The sequence below is a fragment of the Sturnus vulgaris genome, chromosome 4 (assembly GCF_052056855.1).
Source record: "Sturnus vulgaris isolate bStuVul1 chromosome 4, bStuVul1.hap1, whole genome shotgun sequence".
NCBI lineage: Eukaryota > Metazoa > Chordata > Aves > Passeriformes > Sturnidae > Sturnus > Sturnus vulgaris.
In genome coordinates, this window is record NC_142246.1 from 31,130,577 (window position 1) to 31,152,722 (window position 22,146).

Here is a 22,146-nt window from a genome sequence, read left to right on the forward strand (position 1 = left end):
CTTGTCCTATCTGAAAAATGTAAGTAATATTCTTACTATAGCTTTATTATGTCTGAAACTATGTTCTTGGAGCCTCCACGGAATTCCTGGTATCTAAGACTGTGTTTTTCAACCTTCACTAGAACGTGTATTATTACTCTGATATCTGAGACCTTTACTCATTAAAAGCACTTAAAACTTATTCCACTCATTTACTTACTTACTCCATCTACTTACTCATTCCATCTACTTACTTATTTACTTACTTGCTCACTCATGCTAAAACCTAAACTTTCACTTCTGCCTTATGTGTGAGTGGCTTAACATACTTCAATCAATCCAAAGGCTTTAATTCAATCCCTGCACTCTGATCTCTCTCTAAAGAATTCAGAGAGACTCCTGATATACTGACTCCAACAGGGTTTGTTATTACAGAGGTCTTCTTTGATTTTTTTCTTATAATCAGATTTGCCTTTTTTTTTTAATAAATGGAGAATTACATAACTGCCCAAGGCTTTACTTTTTGGAGCTAAAGCACCTGATACTGGTTAGTTAGATACTAGAGAAGACAGAATGTTTCACCATACACTGAAGAGTCCCAGTGTCTTGACCAAGGCCTGTAAAATGTCAAACAGTAACTCTTGAGCAAGTTGTATGTGTCCCTCAATTACTAGCCTGGAATGAGGCATACACCAAATGCTACCTGAGTATTTTGCTAACTGATAACTTTTGCCTTCTTTGATCAAAATATTTTGCAATTTCAATGAATACTTAATATCTCCACAGGTTATAGTCCAGGCATCAAATAGAAAAGTCCATTGTTGAATGAAAGATACAGTTAGCAGAGTATAACTAAGAGACTCCCATTTTCAGAATAAACTCGATGTATGTATTTTTTTTGTTTAGAAAGTGAATTAATTTCGTTTTTAATTTTTTAATCCATGCAGACCATGAAGGTCATTTTCTAAATATGACCTGACTATAAACTGAGGTACTTCTATACTGGGAGTTTTTCCAGGGTGTGGCAGAAATATGCTTTTAGGAAGAAAATTGGGGTAAGATTCTCCAAAGGCTCTGACTCTTTTAGCTGCTGGAAAAGGAGATGACATGTGAGATCAAATACAGCAAAATTATTCGTTTGTAGTAGTGTACTAACATTTATATATGAGGTTTTGTCTTCTACAGCATGAGGATTAAATTCAGGAAGGTAGGTGTGCACCACTATTCGACCTCCTGCATGTGTCCAAAATAAGCAGCTTTCAGATGCCAAAAAGGCAGTTTGTGTAAAACTGGCTGGAAACTTCTACTGCCCCTGAGGCACCTGCAGGTGCTCTCAAGCAGAACCTCCCAACAGAGGGAGGTCACACATTGTTGTCAGTGCTCCTCATAACATCTGTAAACCATGATACAGAAACACTCACACACTCCATTTATGTCATTCCAGTAGAAGGCTGTGTCCTTTCTGACACCACACAGGAGGGATCTTTATAGAAGGTGTAATATTTTGGTTTAGAGATCAGCTGCTACCTTAATACCACAGCAGACACCTAGAACTCCAGGAAAAAGACCACAAACAGCTGCAAAAAGACCATGCAACAACTGCATGCAGTTTTTATTGCACAATATGTTATTGTCCCATTGTTTTATCAGGAAACTTGGCAATCCTGTGCTGCATTCTGCAGTCCTACAGGAAAAAAAACCACCTCTCACACAATAAAACCCAAAACAAACAAACAAAACCCTCCACAAAACTATCAAACAAACCCCCACATCCAGAGGGTTGTTGCTGACCACTACCAACAACTACACTACACACCACATGATTTAACCTCATAAAAGCACACACACAATGCAAGGTATTTAACATCTACCCAGCGGGCATGAAGTTCCCTGTATGCTCAGTATTCTTTTCCTCAATATTTATTTCCATAGCAGTGTCAGATTACTTCAGAGCCAATTTTCACAACAGAAGATAAGAGATCACTGCCATTTCAGAGCAGCTCAGAACACAAAGATTATAGGATTACATCAGTGTTCATCTTGGGAAAGACACTTTGTGCAACACTAAATAGGGATTTTTCACATTGGCATCCTCGTGCCAGCATTTGAGCCCATACACTTCTCATAATTAGTTCATTATAGTTTTATCCAGTTTTTGTCTTAATTATTTTCTTTTCCATTTTGGAGAGTATAAGGAAATTATAGGAGATATACACACATTATATGAAATGAGCAGGGTACAAAAGCAAAGCGTAAGAAAAAAATATTGGTCAGTGTATATAGAAGTCATAAAATATCATATGGAAAAAAATTGTTATAATTTGGTCTATCTTACAAACTGTTTCCACAAAACAGATCCCACAGAAGAAAAGGAAGTATTACTTTTCATTTGTCTTGAAAGTCCTCAACTTAAGCACATACCTTAAGACATGAGGTACCTCTTCAGGTTTCAACTACATACCAAATCTCCTGAGAAAACATATTCTGGATGCTAATCTTATTTACCTTGAAAGTTCACACTGCCAAGTACCTAAAAGCATGAAATAAATTAACTAAAATTAAAATTAGTCTCTTTGGAAAACATGTCGTGTGTATTATATGCATTACATATGAAGGTGGTCTCAAAGGTTATCTCATTATAAAGAAGATAATGTTTAGATTCAGCCCTGGAAACTGAAATTCTTGGTATTATACAGCAATGAAACCTATTTTTGAAAAAGAAGGCTGAAGAATGGAAGTATTATTTTTGTCTTAATGGTAAAATAAAGGTAGTGATTTTAGACTATTTGTCAAGATCCGTGATTTCATTTATGTAAACTAATCAGTTAAACACTTTCTTTTTAGAAGATCCTCAAAAAATGTTAAAAACTAGGCTTATCAGAATATAAAAAATTTGGCAGGTTCAAGGAGACCTCTAATTTATTTGGAATTAACATAAATTATTTTGTCTTTACTATGATATTCTGCAAACTACAGCAGTATCCCAGGTATTAAGTGACTAAGTGTTGTTAAAAGGACACATGGAAACAAATGAGAAAAAAATCTGTATATGTCAACAAAATGAGTAAGAACAGATCACTCCTTTCTTATTTTGTTTATTAATCATTAGAGTGGACCAGTCCATATTAGTTGTATCAGCTCTGACCTCCAGTTTCTCATCCAGTCCCCCTCTGCAGGTTGCCCACAGCCCAAGAACAACCTTAAAGACAAAAACACACCAAAAGCCCTCACTGCCAAGTGCAAGAACACCTGAAGACACAAATGTGGTTATTGGTGGGCACTCCTCCTTGCACAGTGCCAGCCATCATGCTGGAGCAACACACACCAGCCAAAAGGAGCCCAAAAGCATAGGGCACAAGTAAAGCCAGACCAGCTAGAGGACCTCAGCTTGGTTTAGCACCAGCTTTTTCATCAGAGCTTGCAAAAATTGTAGAGTCTGTTGTCCAGCTGTATGGCCTGTAGCAGATTTTGACCCATCCTGAAAGTACAATTAGAAACTTCCACAGGCACTTCATTCCATCACTGTAATTCCTCTTCAACATCAATTAGAAAAAAAAACTCTGTACGTTGCCTTCAGGCCACTAGAAGCCAAAAGTACACTGGCTCATTGTTTCAGCTTTGACTAGCACAGCAAAATCTAGTTGACTGATCACCCTAGAGGAACTGATGCTAAGAAAAAACTATTCATCAGCAATTTACCTGCACATAGGCATGCAATTTCAACAGATACAATTTCAGTCTACATTGAGGCATAGTAGAAGTTTATTGTCAAAGTTTGTAATAATAAATTGCTTCTGTTATTGTGAAATTCTGTGTTTAATTTGCATACTGTCTCGTTCCTGCTATGTTTTTACAGATTAATGCTTTTGGTACAGTTTGCCAAAAAATAATTCAGATCACTCCTTTCACAAACTACTGTAAATGTTTACCAAGGAGGAATGAAATTATCAGAGATTTTTGCTTGATCTTTACAGAGGCAGTCATGACAAAAAAATAAAATGGTGTGCCAAGAAGAAGGATTATCACTTGTATTTTTCAGAACCAAAGAAACCTGAAAACCTTAAAAATACTTGAGACTTCCAGCTACTTGGAAAATGCCATGGCATGTAAGCTGATCATCACAGGCATTGTTGTTGTTATTACCATAGCTAAAGTTTTTGTGGCACTGTGGCAATAGAATAGCTTCATCTGAGCAGATAAGGCACTAAAACTTAAGTTTCAATGACTTGCATTTCCAAGATTAACATGAAGTTTATAAGCACTATAAAAGTAGAGCAACTAGAGCTATTACTACATCTTTTGTAATAAAACAGGAACAAATAGTTTTAACAAATTGCTGGGCTGACATCAAAATATTTGATTTTAAAATATGTCTCAGCCTAAATAGATTGAAACCATTTTGGAAGTAAACTCTTAAAATTCCTTTTATTCTGATGCAGCATTTGGTCTCCTCTTCAGTTTAATCCAGATGCCGTTATTTGGACGAAGAATCAATTCTCCACATAAACCAAGCTCTTCTGGCTTTTGACATGATTCTACCCAAAAGCGCCGCAGGATGAGGGCTAGAAGAGTTTTCTCCTCCATTTGTGCAAAGCGCTGACCTGTGAGTTACAGGGCAGAAAAAAAAAAAATAGTTATTGTCAGGTTGCATCAACAGCTGCTGAACTTGCATGCTCACAGGACTTAAGAACAGAACTAGCTTTAGGCCAAATCAAGTTCATGTGGATACAACTAACACTAGCACTTTTCTCTACATGAAAACTCTGGCCTTTTTGGGATAATCCACAGTACGCCCTCCTTCCCATAGTACACAGAACTCAAACAGCAACGTGCAAACAGTCAACCCTTTGTATGGAGCTACTACAAAACACGGCATTGTCACGTCTCTTCGATGGACTAGGCAGGGAGGATGGATAGCAGACCAAAGCAGAAAATGGAGTACAGGGACTGTGGGGAGAGAAAAATCTCATGGTTCCATATATGTGGAGAAGAGCAAAGGAGATGCAACTGCAATGCAATGACAGCCAGACTTTCCTTCAGTGATCATTAAGCCTCATACACACTGACAATTTGGTAGCACAGAAGACAAAGTTCAATTTACAATCCACAGATAGGTGAAGGAGAAAACATGAGAACAGAGAAATGTGAGGGAAACCAAAGCAAGTGCCACAATCCAGGCAGTTCACAAAAACTAAAAAATGGAGATGGGACACAAAACGCAGTGCTGAGAACTTTTCATGTTCTCTCCTCTGTATTATATACACAGATGGCTGTCCATACATATGTACACACGATGCACTTCTGCAATGATACTAATGAACCACCTCTCCTGCACATGTTCCTGCACACTCAGGAACTCAGGATGGATGTTTCCCATCTGCACTTAAAATCAGTGCAGGAAACAGTCTTTTCACATGTTGTACAATATAAACAACACTGCCTCTACTTGAAGCATAGAGAAATGCCAAGCGTCTCAGTGACATCTGAAAGTGCTAACAAGTTCTGGGATGACAGAGAAAACATCAAACCAACTACAGTGTCAGAAATAGGGAAAGAATACACCAGTTGCAGATTGCATGCTTTGGACATCCAACTCAGAACCTGAGAAAGACAGATGAGGTGTTTCCAGAGCAAAGCAAGTGCAGGACATGTGTCTTCTCTCATTCTGTGTTGCTGACACCAAGGATTTGGAAGCAACCATGTCCTAACACAGAAGTCCAATAACATGCTGCCAGGCTGCACAGCAGTGAGGAAGAAACATCAGCATGATAAATAATTGTGCCAAGGAAAAAGGAAATCCTTCAGAAAAAAACAAATGGGGCAGCTCAAATACTAGGCTTACAGGGCACACAGTGCCCAGAATTCAGGGCTGGGGAGTGAGGAAGAGCACTATACAAACAGTACTCGTTGATGACTCAGTTACCACTGTTGCATTACTGTTACATTACAAAGGCTTCCTCTTCAGATACATACCAATGCAGTTCCTGGGACCAGCTGAGAAGGGCACATAAGCATATGGGTGCCTTCCCTTACTATTTTCAGGGAGGAATCGCTCAGGCCTGAACTCCTCTGGGTCAGGGAAAATCTCAGGGTCTCTATGCAAGGCATAGGTTAAAACAAGGACATTTGCACCTCTTGGTATCTGATGTCCCTCTAAAGAGAAGAGAGAAAGGGAAAAGAAGAGTCAAAACAACAGCAAACATGTGACTTCCTATACACAACAGAACAGTAAAAAACAAAACAGTGCTGCCCTTTATTTGGGAAATATCTCCACTGCAGAAATGCTAAGACAAGGGAAAGGGGCAAACACAGAACATCACTTACTAATACAGCAATCCTCTCTCAAGGTACGGGCAAACATGGGAACTGAAGGGAAGAGACGAAGAGCTTCTTTCACAACACATTCAAGGTATCGGAGATTCTTCAAATCATCCGTTGTAACAGAACGTTCAGTATTGTCTGTCCAAAAACAAATAGAGGGATGACCAAGACCAAAACTCCCCATCTTTGGCTAAATAAACTCATCCTGGATCCCCCCAGAAACTCTCATCATGCACCAAGACAACATACAAGAAGGTGCTATATACTGAACATGTATATCTTGCCCCAAAGACATAAGGTTGGTCGAACGTCCCTACAGACCTTCCTGCACCCATCCCACCACCTCTAGCTGTTGAAAGCTCCAGAAGGGTTACATGACATGCTCTTAAATCCCCTTCTACTTCTAGGCTTTTAACACATTGCCACTCATAAATTCAGCAAAACTTCAATGAAGGGGTAATGGAAACTTACCAAACACCTCGTCCAATTCCCTTTGAACCTTCTTCTGAACTTCTGGATTATGTCCAAGCAAGTACAAGACCCAGTTCATAGCAGCTGCTGTTGTATCATGGCCCTACAGGTCCAGATTTAAAAAGACATTCACTTCAACTCTATTCCCATGCACCAGTGGGTTTTGTAAATACTTAGGTGTGCAGTTAGCATGAAAAGTGAGACTTATTACTCTCATGACCATGACAAAAACAATAATCAAGAGTGAATAATTCTATACAACACACTAAATATCGAGATAAAAGGTAATCCACAATTGTGCTGACAAAAGAGTAAAGTACTGAACTAACCCAAGCAAAATCCCTCTCTTCTGATTCTCAGGACTGTGAACTATCAGTATCTACACAATGAATCAGATGTATATTCATCTTTTTGGTTACTGTTTAGTCAGCATCTGGGGGGGCAGTGACTATCACAGGAGAGATACCATGGACACAACTTGTAACTTTTACAAAACTGTTTAAAATTGTCTGATGAGACACAGTACAGTAGCCATAGCAGAAAATACTTGTTTTTCTATGGGAAAGATAGGAAAGGAAAGGAGAGGCAAAAGGTGAACCAAAGAAGGAAAAAAACCAAACCAAACCAACAAACAAACAAACAAAAAAAACAAAAAACAAACAAACAAAAACAAAACAAAAAAAGCAAACACCAAAAGGGAAAAGTTGACCAAAAAAGGATTCCGATACTAAAAAAATCACACTTGTAGTGAAGTTCAGGAGATGAGAGTTTCCTTAGGCTCCAACAGCATTAATAGGATTCTATGAAATAAGCTCTTCTGAGAGAATTCAGGTCCATCTAATGGAAGTGTGTATAAAACTCATGAAAATCTTCTTCAGACCCCCCCCTTATGGAATCTGACAAAAAGGAGGGCCTCAAAGATAGGGATGGGACACCTCTCCTATGAAGACAGGCTGCGAGAGTTGGGTTTGTTCAGCCTGGAAAAGAGAAGGCTCTGGGAAGACCTGATTGTGGCCTTTCAGTACTTAGAGAAGACTTAAAAAAAAGAGTGTGACTTCTTACATGAGCAGTCATGAAAGTAGTAGGACAAGAGGAAATGATTTTCAACTAAAAGAGTTGAGATTTAGATTAGATGTTAGGAAGAAATCTTTTTACTCAGAGATAAGTGAGGAATATGTTGCCTAGAGAAGTTTTGAATGGTAGGGATGGGGCCCTGGCAACCTAATCTAGTTGATGACATCCCAGCCCATGGCAGGAGGGTTGCAACTAGATGATCTTTAAGGTCCCTTCCAACCCAAGCCATACTATGACAAGTTTCTACAAGACGAAGCACTGATTCATGGTGGACAACAGAACCAGAAGACTCTAGCCAATGCAGCAAGGGAAAAAGTGTGAGGAGACATGACAAAATGCAAGTCAAAACAGTGAAACTAGAGGTCTCTTCAGTGTTAATGAAATTTGAAAGAAAGGGCAAGAGCCCAGGTCTATGTCAGCCATTAAGCTTCCATTTTCTCACCAGCTTTCTTGAGTAGACCCTGCTCACATAGGCAGGCTAAAAGCAACCTCCTGAACTAAGACAAGTCACCACCTGCAAGTTCTGAATCTTGGGTTTGGTGGAAAAAAAACAAAAAAATCCCAGCAAACAAAACCATACAAAAAAACCAACAACAAAAACGAAGAAATCAATTAGTTCCTTGGTTACCTCAAACATAAAAGTATCCACTTCCTCACGAATGTCCCTGTAGCTCAATTTTTTCCCTTCATCATCTGTTGCATTCAGCAGCATGTCCAGGAATGCTTTTCTCTTTCTGGAACCATTTTCTTCACAGTTGGCATCACTATCATGTTTCTTTTGCTTGGTGCTTTTAAGTTCCTCAGCTTTTTCTGCAATGACCTGAGATTAGAACCATTGCATCAGATATGATGAATTCAGCACAACCCGTCTGCCTCATACGGTTTTGTCTTAATTTATCAAAACAACAGCATCCATCTGTAACAGTCTCCATGAGCTAGTTAGCACAGCTGTCAGCATTAAGTCATGAAATTTAACTGACTTTTTGTATTAGTAGTGAATTATGACCAAGCTCTGTTGCCCCAAGCAATTGAATAAACCTTGAACAGCCTTTGTGTGATCAAGAAAATAGATAGTCAAACTATATAAACAACTTGGGGGTCATCTAGAAACGTAAACATATCCAGAACATGCCAATCATGATGCCAATAATGGCAACAGCATACCAAAAACATCACCACAGTGTGAACATGCTAATCACCAATAACCATTTCTCTATCCCATCTGTGAACTAAGGAAAGATTTCACTCCCAAACTCCAAAAAAACTCAGGAAACTGAAGAGAAGCCAGGGCATCCCAAAACCCTGCATCAAGGCTACACACTGTTGCTGAACTCGCTACACTAAAGCTTCCCAAATTTTCTTCAGTATGAGAGCAATGGCTGGATTTCTCTATTTTAGGTAAGAGTACAGATCCAGCAACACACTTAAATAAATTTCTTACTATTGCCACTGTCAATGCAAAGCCAAAACAGAACTCTTCAATAAACGTGACATTGCTCTTAAAAACAACCAAATAATTTAAAAGGGTGTAGAGTATGCAATTCTCTTTGGAGAAATCACTGAATGGAAGAAAAAAATACAGCTCCATACACACATTGTTTCCCTCACTGAACATGCATGTGTGTCACATCATGACCTATCCTTCATCTCAATGCTTGCTGTCAGCACCCACACTGCTGTGCAATTATTATTTACAGTCCCTCATAATCTTCTAAGATTTGGTTTCTTATATTCAGTGCACCAGCCCAGCATGGGAAGAGTTATCTTACGTCCTCTTAAGAGCCTCTTTAATGACTCACTGTTGCAGCTTCCAATAAAAGGAAGCAAAAAATACAACACAGAGTCAGTGTGGCTTATTATATGTAGCCAAAGTTCAAAGATTATTTCCTTTGTTGTAGACATTGATACAACAACATCATGGGGTACATGCATAGGGAAAGCAGTCTCTCTGATAACATCCTAATAGTAGACTTAAGAAGGCAAACTTTGGCAAGAATAACATAGGAATTATTTGGTTAGAGAAAGGGCTGTTACTTCCACACTCTAACAAGATGAAAGAACACTTTATTTTATGCCAAGTTAGTGATGCATGCTTAATGATTTCTGTATCAAAGTGCCTTACTGCTGATGTGGGGACCTGCATTTGTTTGCTCCTCTCAGCAATTCTGTTCTGAATAGGGGGAAATGAATACAGGCTTCAGTTTCTGAGGACTGAACCCAGTGGCACTACCATGCAGAGCCCTATGTTTACCGCTCCAAACTTGGCAGTGAGCCATTGGAAGTGATCCAGATGTGAAACTTTTCAGGCAGAACAGGAGTTCAATGAATTTCTGTTGCTTGTTTCAGTTGTCAAGAACCTGCAAGTTCTGGCACTGCTCTGGAGTAGTCTACTTTCTCATTTATATTCAACAGAGATCCTGAAAGGGATGTCAGCTCTTGTCTTCTTTTCAGGAGAATGCCTCAGCATCCCAATAGAGAGACAGGAGGCTGAATCTCATCCCCCATTTGGAAGATCGAGTGCAAAACTGACCCAACAATGAAAATTAACATTAGAAATAATTTTTTTTAGAAGACTGTAATCTGTAAAATTTACTGTATCTGTAAAATTGTGAAGGATGTTGAGGTTCCTCTTGTGCTCTCTTCCTTCTTTGGACAATATATATAAAAAATCAGGCCAAAGCCAAGGGCTCATCTGTCGCCGTTGGATTAGATCACTCATCCTAGGAGCAAAACAATTATATAATGTAATATTCCTTGACAAAACCCTCCAAATACGTTTCAAGAACAAAAAAAACCCTATGTACCCTAATTGAAGTAGAACTTAACATATTGTGTAGGTTTAAACCCATTATTTGAAAGGAAGGCCATTCACATTTGCATCTTGATTTTACACCATCTCAAAATTTCTGTTACTTATCCCAGCATAACCACGTTTTATGTCTTTAAGTATTGATCTCTGAGAAGGACAGCATATTCTCATTTAATCCTCATTTAATTCTCATTGGAATCCTCCTGAAACAGTCCTATTAAGTCACCCAGTCCAGTCACATGCCACTTCAGTAAAGCATTGATAGTGTTGTAAAGACTACTCATGACAGGCTCCCAAAGCATCTGCCCCAAGAATTCAAAGTTTCTGAGAGCACTGTATTCCCACTTGAATGTCCTGATATCAGACCACATGTAAAAGTACTTAAAATGTATTTAAAATGAACAATATGAGACTTCAAGTATGCTCAAACACAACTGGAGTACATTTGGAAGGGCTGATTGTCATTGCTATTCAGCTCTTGCACATGCTTTAGCTGCAGAGGAATAATTATTACCAACTTCAAGCACGCTTGTGGTACCATTTGGAAAAGGCCAAGGAACTGATAATGAAACCCTTCAGATCTACCCCTGTTTTGCATTATACCTGTCTCAACAAGCTCCATCAAAAGCTAGGAGTGAGATCACAGAATCACAGATTCATTTCGGGTGGAAAATACCTTTTAGATCATTGAGTTTAACTGTTAACCCAGTCCATCGCTACACCATGTCCCTAAGTGCCATAGGAACATGTCCTCCTATGTTCTCCAGGGTATTTAGTGACCCAAGGTTAGTCTGTTCCAATGCTTTACATCCCTCCCTCTCTGACTCCCTGGCCTTCCTTCCGGACACCAGCAGCATTAATTCCAGCTCAGCTACAAAGTAACTAAGGAAAATGTGTGTTTACCTGTAGATAGCAGAAACATAGTCAGAATCCTTATTCTTCTGGGCACCCACATTCCTGCCCATTGCTGTTTCTAGGAGGAAAACATCAACATTTCACAAGTGCAAACAGAAATGCAGCGTACACAGTAAGTTACTACTGCTCCCAGCTTCTAACTATCATCACACTATCCCTTTGAAAAGTGAATACACATATCTCTTTGCAGGGAATGAGCTTTCTTTGTATTTCAATGCCCAAGAATCCTCCTTCTCAAGACAACCTCACTTCAGACTGCTACCTCTGTCCTGCCAGTCCTACAAACTCAGCTGCTCAGATGAATGTAGTAAACCCTGGGAAAAAAAGTTGGGAAGGATGGAAATGTATTTAGAAAATATGCAGGGTCATTCCTCTTCAATCATCTTACACAAACTGGCACAGCTAAACTCACAATCTTCTGCATCATTCACAGTTAGACCACAATAACTGAACAGGACTTACCACAAATGATATCAAGGGCACATAGAGTGATGTCCATAAAGACATTAAATGGCTCCTTGTCAACATGCTGCTCAAGTTTCTCCACCAAAATATTTCCTTGTTCATTCATGACCTCTAGAAAGTCATTCAAGATTGCGAAGTGGAATGTGGGAGTTATCATCTTCCTCCGTGACCGCCACTTATCTCCAGTGCTGTAAAATCAATGAGGAGAATGAGGGCTAAAAAACTCCAAGTCAAAAATAATATCCTCACCATTACAGGACGTACACAGTAAATACTGCAGCCTGAAAGAGGTAGACACACTGTAGATGTCTCTTCAAGCTGTTCAGAGCACTCCAGAGAAGGAGCAAATGGAAATATTTCTCACCTCTGCACACTGCTGCTGATTACTTACTGTCTTCCTAAAGGCCATGAACCAAACTCAGGATAAAATGCATGATCTCACATCCTCTCACATGAACTTGCACTTCCCACATCACATGATCACAGCTGGCTTTTACAATACCATGGTCCCATCATAAAGCTTGAGGAGTCCACCTCTGAGGGCTCCAAACAAGCAACAAAGTTAACCACTAACACGGGGACCTTGACCTTTTTTCAAAAATTCAGAAGAGGCTCAAAGGTACCAAAGCCACTCTATACTTATCTTGTTCTGACTCTTGAATATCTGCTTCATCCAGACCAATCCTTCCTTTGCTCTTCCAAGACTGGAGGACACCAAACCCTTATAATACTGCTCCTCCCTCTCTCCACTCCTGATTTATGCTCATACCCAGGCTCACTTCTCATGATCCCCTACTTCATGAATGAAATGACAGAATGGGGGCAGATACTCTCCAATCCTACCCCAAAGCATCACCAACCTCAGGCCTATCCTACTGGTCTGCAGTATGACCAGCTGAGATAAGCAATGCACACAATCTCTGTTCAGAGAGAATACATACAGCATTCCTGTCACCAAGACCTCTTCTTATCATATACCCTGCAAATTTAAAAAAGACAGCAGTGCACTTGCATTTCGTTGTACATTATACCTTGTCAGAAGTCCAGTGCCCAGCCATGGATGCAGGAATTTGTACAGGTATGATTTTTCTATGTGTTTTGAACTGTTCAGGATAACCTGCCAGAAAAATGAACAGAGAGGAAAAATATTATTTGTTAGATGGAGAGAAATTTCTTCACCATTTCTTCAATAAACACTCAAGGACAATCACTGTCAGCAGCAAAACTAATGACTACATTTCATGTCATCAAAACAGACCCATCAAGTTTTAATGCAAAAATCTGTCAATGAGACACAAGCATTGCAACCTGAATTTCATAATGTTCTATCCTTATTTCAATGGTCGCATCTTCTCCTCTGTCTGCTAGTTTGTTCTGATCTTAGGGGCAGAAGCTTTCGCACCTGTGAAAAAAAAGCTAAAGGAGATACTTCTTTGGTGGTTTCATTTGCTGGCCATCTTCAGTATTCCCCCCAGTCCTCTCTGACTAGGCCTTTTTATATTCCTTCACTTTATGCACTAACTCAGAAGACCATACCAAAGCAAATCATTCCAAGCCCTTCTTAACAAAAAATTATGTTGAGATAATAGAAACTAACAGGTTGGACACTGCTCTGCATGACAGTAGACTAGACAGGAGACCAGCACACTCACCTCCACATTGTCAGGGTGATACAAAACCATGATAGGCACTGGTCCTATCCAAAGTTTGAACAATGGCCAGCTTCTGAACTCTTCAGCATAATGCTGTAGCTGTTTAAAAAAATCTGGAATAGAAAATCAAAGCTTCAACAAGGGGGATTTACAAAATAAGCAAGGCTTAATGAACTACTTTGCACCATATGCCCTGCAATTTTGCTTTTGTTGTAGTTTTAACATGCTGCTGTGACCAAGAAGCATAATTTGTACCTGTGGATTTTACAATTCAGATGTCCTAATCTCTTCAGGCACAGACTCACAGCATCATTTATGCCACCAATCAGCCTGAAGGATACCACTGCTGTCCAGCTGTGGGCACTCATTTAAGACAGCCAGCCTGCAAAATATTCCAGGACAGAGCTCCTCAGCTCTGTTCCCAGCCTGATAAGCTGGTCCAGCTCAAGGCTAGGGAGAACTTCTCCCAGGATGATAACTTGGTCAAAATAGAGAGAAATTAATAACAAAGATAGAACACCTGTTGTGGTGTGTGACCAGGCCCTGGGAATTGTGTGTCTTCTCTCTGAACCAATCATTTTTTTTCTGTTCTTGGAGTTGCGAGTCATGCTATAAAAACAAGTGTGTTTCTGAATAAACTTGTCTCTCTCTTTCCTATCATGAAAGACGACCATGTAGCTGTGCGTCTTATTTCCGCCGCACTTAAAGGGTTAAAACCCCTTTCCACGGCTAAGGTGCAGCTGCCAGTTGGACTTCACACCAGTGAGTTCAGCAACCCAGCAAATTCTCCTCCCACATTATTATACAATTCTCCAGCCCATGTCTTGTCAATTCAGCTATACAGAAAGCATAGGAGATTGCGGAATCTGTTGGCAAGGGAAGAAAAGTAGATGGTGTTGGATTTGATTCAAAAAGGTCTTTCATACTATCTCATCACAGAGGGCAGTCAGGTTCATTCTGCAGTATTAGAGGTTCGAGGATTGTTCAAGGATTAAACACTTCTTTGCCCTTTCAGAAACAAGTTTAAACAACAAATGTCACCTCTACAAGACTCTACAGAGTTGAAAATTCAAGGGTTCCCAAATAAAGAAAAAAAAAAAAAAGAAAAAGAAAACAATAGATGCCCAAATACAGCTTTCCCTAGTCTTATGAAAAGTTCTGACACCTCATCCAACAAGATTCAGAGTGTCAGATTATTTTGTTATTTTTAAAATATTTTTCCTAACATGCCATGATTAAAATAGCACATTTTCCAGCAATTGTCTAGCAATACCAATAAAAAAATTCCCATCATATGAAAAATTATTTTCCTTTCTGCAACAGAACCTTACCTTTTTTAAAGTTTTTTGATATTTTTAATGAAAAATATTATAAACCACAAACTTCACACGATTTTACATAAATAAACAAGAGCAAAGATGGCTGAACATGGGAGCTATGTGATTCCTGCTAACAAATGAGATTAGAGACTGCACAAAACATCAGAGTTCACATCAGATTGCTTTCTGGAGATAGAAGAAATATTCTGGTTTGGTTTGGTTTTTTTAAATAGATTTTTTAAAAAGAGGATAAGAAAGAAAATACAAAAAAAAAAAAATTCATCCTCTCAGCTCATATAAACTTCCGGTGATCCTCCTACTGCCTCTCCAAAGTCAGCTGTGGAAATCTGCTGCCCTCATAGCCACCAGAGATTTGTCTCATAGTTGTACTTAGATATGGGACTGGATCCAGAGGAAAGATACAACAGTGTGCCTTGTGAACAGAGGCACTATGTCCCAGCATGGGTCAGCATAGGGCAATTTGTGTTCCAGTGCTGCACTCACACTTGACTTCACCATGCTCCCATGACCCCTTAGTCCCTCTTCTGGCAGCATACATAGCAGCACAGCCAGCACCACATGTGCACAGAGCAGAACTGGCATACACAGGAATCACAAATACACACAGAGGAGTGTAGGCCACTGGCAGCAGACTAAGCAACACTTTCATACCACAAACTACTTAAGAAATATGTTCCTGTTAAAAAATGACTACCAAATGGAAAGGGAACATCTACCACATTAGTGCTCTCTCATACATCTGGTAAAAAGAAGGCCTCATTAATCAATTCAAGAACAAAAATATTTGCTTTTGAGGGATGCACTATAAATGCAATTAACATATAAATCTAAGTCACAGATGATTCTGGAAGTGAGCCCAGGCAAAAGCAACTTGGCACGCTAAAGTCCCTTGCATATGCTTGCTTGGGGGAAGGTAATTGTTTCAAGTTTTGTTTGGATCAGAGCAAAAAGTCATGAGGACATAGTGCTTAGCTTTGTGAAACAGTACTTCCTGCAAGAGCCCACAGCAGCCTCTCTCTCATCAAAACACATTCCAAAGTGCTCATGCTCCACCCTACCAACAACTTAATGGTCTGAGCCCAGCAGCAACTGCTGTCAGATTCAACCTCTAGTTAGTCTTTGATACAAATAATAATGACACATTTATGCAGTTTTATTCTTTTCTCTTCACTCTCCACACATCACACTGTTCCCCTCTGCAGATTGCCTAGAGAGACCCAAAGGCAAACAGCACATCCTCTGATAGCCCACTCACCTTCCCCAGCCAGCCACAGCTCAGCCACACAAGCTCATCACCACTGGCTCCTCCAGCAAACCCCAGGGACCTCACAGCTGGGCTACAGTGTGAGGTGGCATTACCTTCTCCTTTCCGCTCCAAGAGCAGGGCATTTCCCAGCACAGGATAGCAGGGGCTGACACCCGGGATCGAGTTCAACATCCACCATTGCCTCCAGTATTCCATCAGGGAGGGCAGGGACCACACAGTCACAATTGTCAAAAGCAGAGCAACGACTCCAGCTCCCCAGGGCAGCAGCTGGGGTCGCCCTGAGAATGCTTCCACGACCTCCATCATCACCTCTCAGCCTCCCGCTCGGAGCCCTGATCCCTGATGAGGAACCGGTGCTGCCTGTAGCCGGCACTGCAGTTGCAGCAAGCCAAGTGAGCAGAAAAGTTGGCCAGAAGAGCAGGAGGTGGAGCTACCACACAGGCCACTGGCCTAGCTTCTTGCCAGGAAAACAATCAGAGTTTAAAAAACTCATATGGAGAGGACTGCCTGCTAGCATTTCCGAGTGGCAGGCAAATCACAGGGAACAGTGCTACTTTCCTGCCCTCCAACTGAGGAGCAAGAACCTTCTTTGCAGGCCCATGCAATACCTCAGAAAGAAAAAACAAAACACCATCAAGAGAAAAAACACCTTTTTGCTGATTTGGGACAGATGTTTGAGGTTTGAGAATATAATAGTAAGTATAAAACAAAATAGAAGTTTTAGGGGAGAAGTTTGTCTTTCTTCTTCACTTTCTTCTTTGTGGGTCTAAGTAATTTTGTTTGATTAGACAGAAAAGTCTGCATTGCGGGCCACAAGTGGTTGGTTATTAGGTTAAAAATAAAAATAATTTAGGTATCATTTCTTAATTAAACAGTTAACCCTTAAAAGGCCTTGTAGAAAAAGAAATATATCTCCATTTCTAGGTTGTTAGCTTAAGGTACTGTAGAACTCACGGTTTATAAAAATGTAACATAAATAAAAATGAATAAACATCTAAATCCAAACAAGAAATACCACCTCACACATTTAATCCCAACCCTAGCAAAAAGAAAATAAAACACAATATATCATCTTTGTCAATCTGTTCTCAGGTGCTCAACACCATTTGTCCACAGAGAACTGCTCCAGTGCTGTCCAACACCATGACCGAAGGGCCAGATGGAGAATACCTTTTTCCAGCTGGACTGATGGCTTCAAGGGGTTACAAAAACCAAAGCCCATAAAGATCCCTGATCAACAGCAGCACTGCAAAGCACACTGATGTTCTCAGCTCAAATGGCCTTTACTGATCTCACTGTTGAATGCTCAGACACAGGCTAAAGGGTGCCAGTAAAACAACTGGCAGCACCCAGCAGCTGTGCCCCAATTCGCAAAGTAGTAACACGGTAGGGTAGACACAGTACCAAACCCACCATATGCACTGCTGCCCCTCCTGCCTTAGGAGGATGCAGGGCTACTGAGCATCTGTTTCTCAAAGTAGGTGCTCAGAAACCTTTTGGTCAAACAGAATTTTGGTAGAGGCAGCATGGCTCACAGCCAATTCACAAAACTTCATCCCCCAAATAAAGCACAAATGGTATTTATGGCCATAGTCACATTTATCCTCTTTGTTTTGTACTAAAAATGACTGCACAAGCATTTTTAGCAAATCAAAAAACAGCATAAACAAAACAACTAAGATAAAAAACAAGAACAGAAAGCTCAGAACATCAGAAGTAAGGTTTTTGTGACCCTTGGCATCAGAGGGGGGTAAATTTTGGCACTTTGTTCTTGTAATCTCCCAGCAGAGACTTTATCAAAAATGATGACTATTATATTTTCTGCACAGTAAACAGCTGGAAATGAACTTTGCTACTCTTGCTGTTGTTGTAATAGTTTGTGACAGAAAGTAGCAGATATATACCCACTCTTGTAAACACACAGGCAAGTTACACAATCATCAGTCCCCTCCTTTGTTCAGGTGACTTTCGAGGAAGGAAGCAAGCACATAGGATGAAGAGACTCACCTTTTGTCTTTTCAACATGGAGATCAGCTGAATAATTACATTCTCATATTTACAAAGTCTTGAAGTTTGTTGTCTTCCAATAACTAGATGAAGTGACTATTTGTGTTTCTGAGTAAAAAATCTGTACTTCTAACTGCTGATTACTCTTTCTACAGGAAAAAAAACCAAACACTGAAACAGCAAGGAGAAGGTGGAAAGGCATTGAGAAAGCAGCAGGGAACATTGAAAGCAAACATTGCAACATCCTGCCAGCAGTTGGCAATGGTGATGATGTTAACAAAAGGCAGCAGAAACACTGGAATGAGACATAAATATATATACCCAAGAAACAAGAAATGAGACGTCTAGCATCCTTGAGGGCTAATTATGTCACCAAGACTTGGAATCTTAACAAAATTTGTAGTATGTTTTATAAGAAATGAGTTTTCTACTGGATTGTAATCAGCATTTCCTTTTTATCCAGAGAGCTATTTATTCAGCATTGGATTTCTCTGAGCACTCCACTGGTTAGTGAATCTTTGCTTTTATAAATGCTTGTAACATTGCAAACCTGCTCTTATTCAGCTTCTTACCTAAGTGGAAGCCTATCTACCTCTGCTGACAGAAGAAAAGGAACCTGTTAGGCAGCTGTGTCAGCCAAGAGACAATGACAACACAGGCTTCTGCTGGTCCCTAGAATGCAGCCTGGATTCTTCAACAAGAAAAACGAATAAAATTATCATTAATAGTAAGGAAAAAAAACTAAACAAAACCAAAAAAAAAAGCAAGGCAAGTCTAAAGCAGATCTGATACAACAGAGGGACAATAAAAAAGTACACAACTCATTCTGAAAAACTATTTTTTCTTAAAAGAAAGGCTTTCTTAGCAAGAGCTTCTTCCTTTCTAAACACACACCATTGCAACATTATTAACCTTTATGCAGAAAGCTACTCTGAAACAAACAGGCTATTTGCAGTCCACAACAGCCATCACCTAGACAAAGAAAATATAACACAGTATGTCTCCATTTCAAAATATGTCATCAACTGTACAGCTGGAGAGCTCAGAGTCCTCCCCAATCCTCAGAGAGGAATTTTAGGGCTCGATACTAAATTTCATGCCCAAACTAGGCTACAATAGCTTCATGTCCAAAATCTAGGCTTCCAAGAACAAATGCTGAGGAAGACTTCAAATCCTTCTGTGGACCCTTTCTCACACAGGTAAAGGAAATTAACAGCATTTGTGAGACAGAGACCACAGCTGTTTCTCAGAGACAGATACATTGGTTTGATGCCACCTCCATCAAGCATACCTTGTTTGGTTTCTGCAACCTAGTGTTCACTGTACAGCAGCAACTGCTTTGTTCCAAAGCCATCACTAGGGATCCTTCACTACAGGATATTTTGCATGAATAAATTATCTCCAACAGAATACAAAAGCCTGCCTCCTAAGAAACCATAATCTTCCCTACCAGGATAACAACATGACTTACAGTAAGGGAGACCACCATTCATGCTCCAGAACACAGATTATTGTTGTAAAACAAATCTGATAAGGTGTCAGTGATGTTGGCATAACTAACAGACAACACTAAGTAGCTTACCAAAGCACCACACCTATATCTATTCACCAATGTGTCAAGGAAAGCACACACTCCCAAGCTGGATGATCACAACTCGTCCAAGGTCACAAGTGAAGATTCCACCCACTTCTTTGTGATTTGCCTAAATTGTACAGGGACTCCTCCTTGCTGAACTCCAGCAAGTTTAAAGAAAGCATTTAGCAGCATGCAACACACTACATGAAGTGAGCCAGAGGTCATGAAGAATGAATAAACAGGGCAGTTTAAGACCAGGAAAAGACTTAAGGGTCACAGAAGCACAGCACTGCAAATCTGTTACCTGCATTTTTGTAGCATGGAAGATCTGGTATCAGTATTTGCACTAGAAAGTTTCTGTCCACATTTGATGTGCCTGCACATAACACAGTCATAGCTGTACAGCCTCTTAGAAGCTGTGGTGGCTTAGCCTTGCCCAGCAGTCAGACACCCACCCATTCACTCCCCTCCCTCAACAGGATGCAAAAGCTTATGTGCCAAAATAAACTAGAAGATTGCTTATTGGTTGCCATCACAGGCAAAACAGACCCAACTTTGGAAATTCAATTTATTTTATTAAATTAAATTAAAGACAATTAAAAACAGATAATGACAAAGTTAGAAATAAAGACAAAAGTTCCTCTCTGCTGCTTCCTCCTCATTCTTTTCTCCTGCTCCAGCATGTTTTCTCCACATGCTGCTGAGGAATCTCTGCTCTGGAGCCTGGAGTACTGACTCCTTCTCCTTCAACGACCTTGGTGCTTGCACTGCTGTTTTCCTCTCTTTTCCCTCCCCACACTCCTCTGTCTGTTGAGAATTTTTTTGAACACTTGTAAATACTTCTTCTCAGAAGTGCCACTGAGCTGCAGTAGATCCAGAGTGGAGTCAGCAGGAACTGTGTTCTACTCTCTAGCCTTTTTTCAGAGAGGTCACCCCAGTAGCAGCCCTGCTACTGACACCATGACACCTACACTCAGCTGAAAACCTACCATGAAACAATCTCAAGACTGGAAGGGAAAATAGAGGTGAAATGTCCTTTACATCACCCCCTAATGAGACCAGAAATGTCCATTACAAAGTGATGTATATATACAAACGATCAACACTAAATATTTGGAAGCCATACAGATGCTTTTCCTTACAATGTTCAGGGAAGAATCGTTCAGGACTAAACTCCTCCAGGTCAGGGAAAATCCCAGTAGGGCACAAGTTCTAACAAGAGTATTTGTGCCATTCAATACTTTATATCCTCCTAAGGAGAAAAGGGAAAGGATGAAGAATCAGAACAACAGCAAATAGGTGGGTGTCTATAATTGCTTTACCATTAAAAAAAACCAAAAAAACCCAAAAAACCCTACTCCTTCCCTTTTAGAAGGGAAATCTTCCCAGTACTCTCTCCTGCAGATACTCCAGCACCCATCCCAGCCACCTCTACCTACTTAAAATTCTAGAATGGCCACATGGTGCATTCCTATCTCAATTTCCTCAATCTTGATAAAGGAGGAATGAAAAACTTACCAAACACCTTGTCCCATTCTCTGTGAACCTTCTTCTGGGCTCAGAATTACGTCCAAGTCAGCACAAGGGCATTGCAAGAGTGTGCAAAGAGGCAGTTAGAAAAGCAAAACCTCAGGTCAAATGGAAATTTGTCAGAAATGTCAAAGACTACAAGAAAGAGTTTTTCAGGTACTATAATGGCTTAGACCACGACAAAGTACCATACATACACCCACCCCAGTGGAACCGAGAGGAGTATCAGAACAAAGATAAAATCCATGGGTTGAGATAAGAAAAGTTTAATAACTGAAATATAGTAAAGTAAAATGAAAACAGGAAAAGAAGAGAGAGGACTAAAACCCAAGAAACATAAGGAATTACACAAAACAACTGCTTACCACCCACTGGTACCTCCCATCAGCATCCCCCCCGCCACCCCTGCAGTTCATGTACTGAGCAGGGCCTTCTGTGGTATGGAATATCCCTTTCACCAGTTGGGGTCAGCTGTCCTGGCCATGCTCCCTCACAGCTTCTTGTGGACCTTCTCACTGGCAGAGTATGGGACACTGAAAAGTCTTTGCTGTAGGGCAAACATAACTTAGCAAGAACTAAAACATTAGGGTGTAATCGACATTATTCTCGTACCAGTTTAAAACACAGCACTCTGCCAGCTACTAGGATGACAATAAATTCTATGCCAGCTGAAACTACGACAGGTAGATAAACAAGCAGAGACAGAAGGAAAGTATTTGCCTGCTGTTTAACAGGAGAGA

The 22,146-nt window shown here is 40.1% G+C and overlaps 1 protein-coding gene across 3 annotated transcripts; it reads right to left on the reverse strand.

Moving 5' to 3' along the window:
* Positions 1–3,058: 3,058 nt before the first annotated feature.
* Positions 3,059–21,843, reverse strand: CYP4V2 (cytochrome P450 family 4 subfamily V member 2). Of its 3 annotated transcripts, XM_088163482.1 has the most exons (12): positions 21,395–21,843; positions 21,019–21,128; positions 13,687–13,799; positions 13,066–13,151; positions 12,032–12,222; positions 11,558–11,627; positions 10,439–10,565; positions 8,474–8,665; positions 6,772–6,874; positions 6,304–6,438; positions 5,953–6,132; positions 3,059–4,580 (listed from the first exon to the last, which is right to left on the reverse strand). In XM_088163482.1, exons 3-12 carry the CDS (start codon positions 13,714–13,716, stop codon positions 4,405–4,407), a joined length of 1,290 nt encoding a protein of 429 aa, XP_088019608.1. In that variant the 5' UTR covers positions 13,717–13,799; positions 21,019–21,128; positions 21,395–21,843; the 3' UTR covers positions 3,059–4,404. The 3 variants fall into 3 exon arrangements, with proteins under 3 accessions (XP_088019608.1, XP_088019610.1, XP_014745184.2); XM_088163484.1 differs by lacking the exons at positions 21,019–21,128; positions 21,395–21,843 and adding an exon at positions 18,301–18,449; XM_014889698.2 differs by lacking the exons at positions 21,019–21,128; positions 21,395–21,843 and adding an exon at positions 16,386–16,699.
* Positions 21,844–22,146: the final 303 nt, after the last annotated feature.

Excerpts from the sequence above, each read along its gene's own strand:
- CYP4V2 (XM_014889698.2), bottom strand. The coding sequence starts at position 16,599 with ATGATGGAGGTCGTGGAAGCATTCTCAGGGCGACCCCAGCTGCTGCCC. Across the intron at positions 6,875-8,473 it reads TGGATACTTTTATGTTTGAG|GGCCATGATACAACAGCAGC; the intron begins GTAACCAAGGAA and ends CTGGACCTGTAG. Across the intron at positions 4,581-5,952 it reads TGGTCCCAGGAACTGCATTG|GTCAGCGCTTTGCACAAATG; the intron begins GTATGTATCTGA and ends TGTAACTCACAG.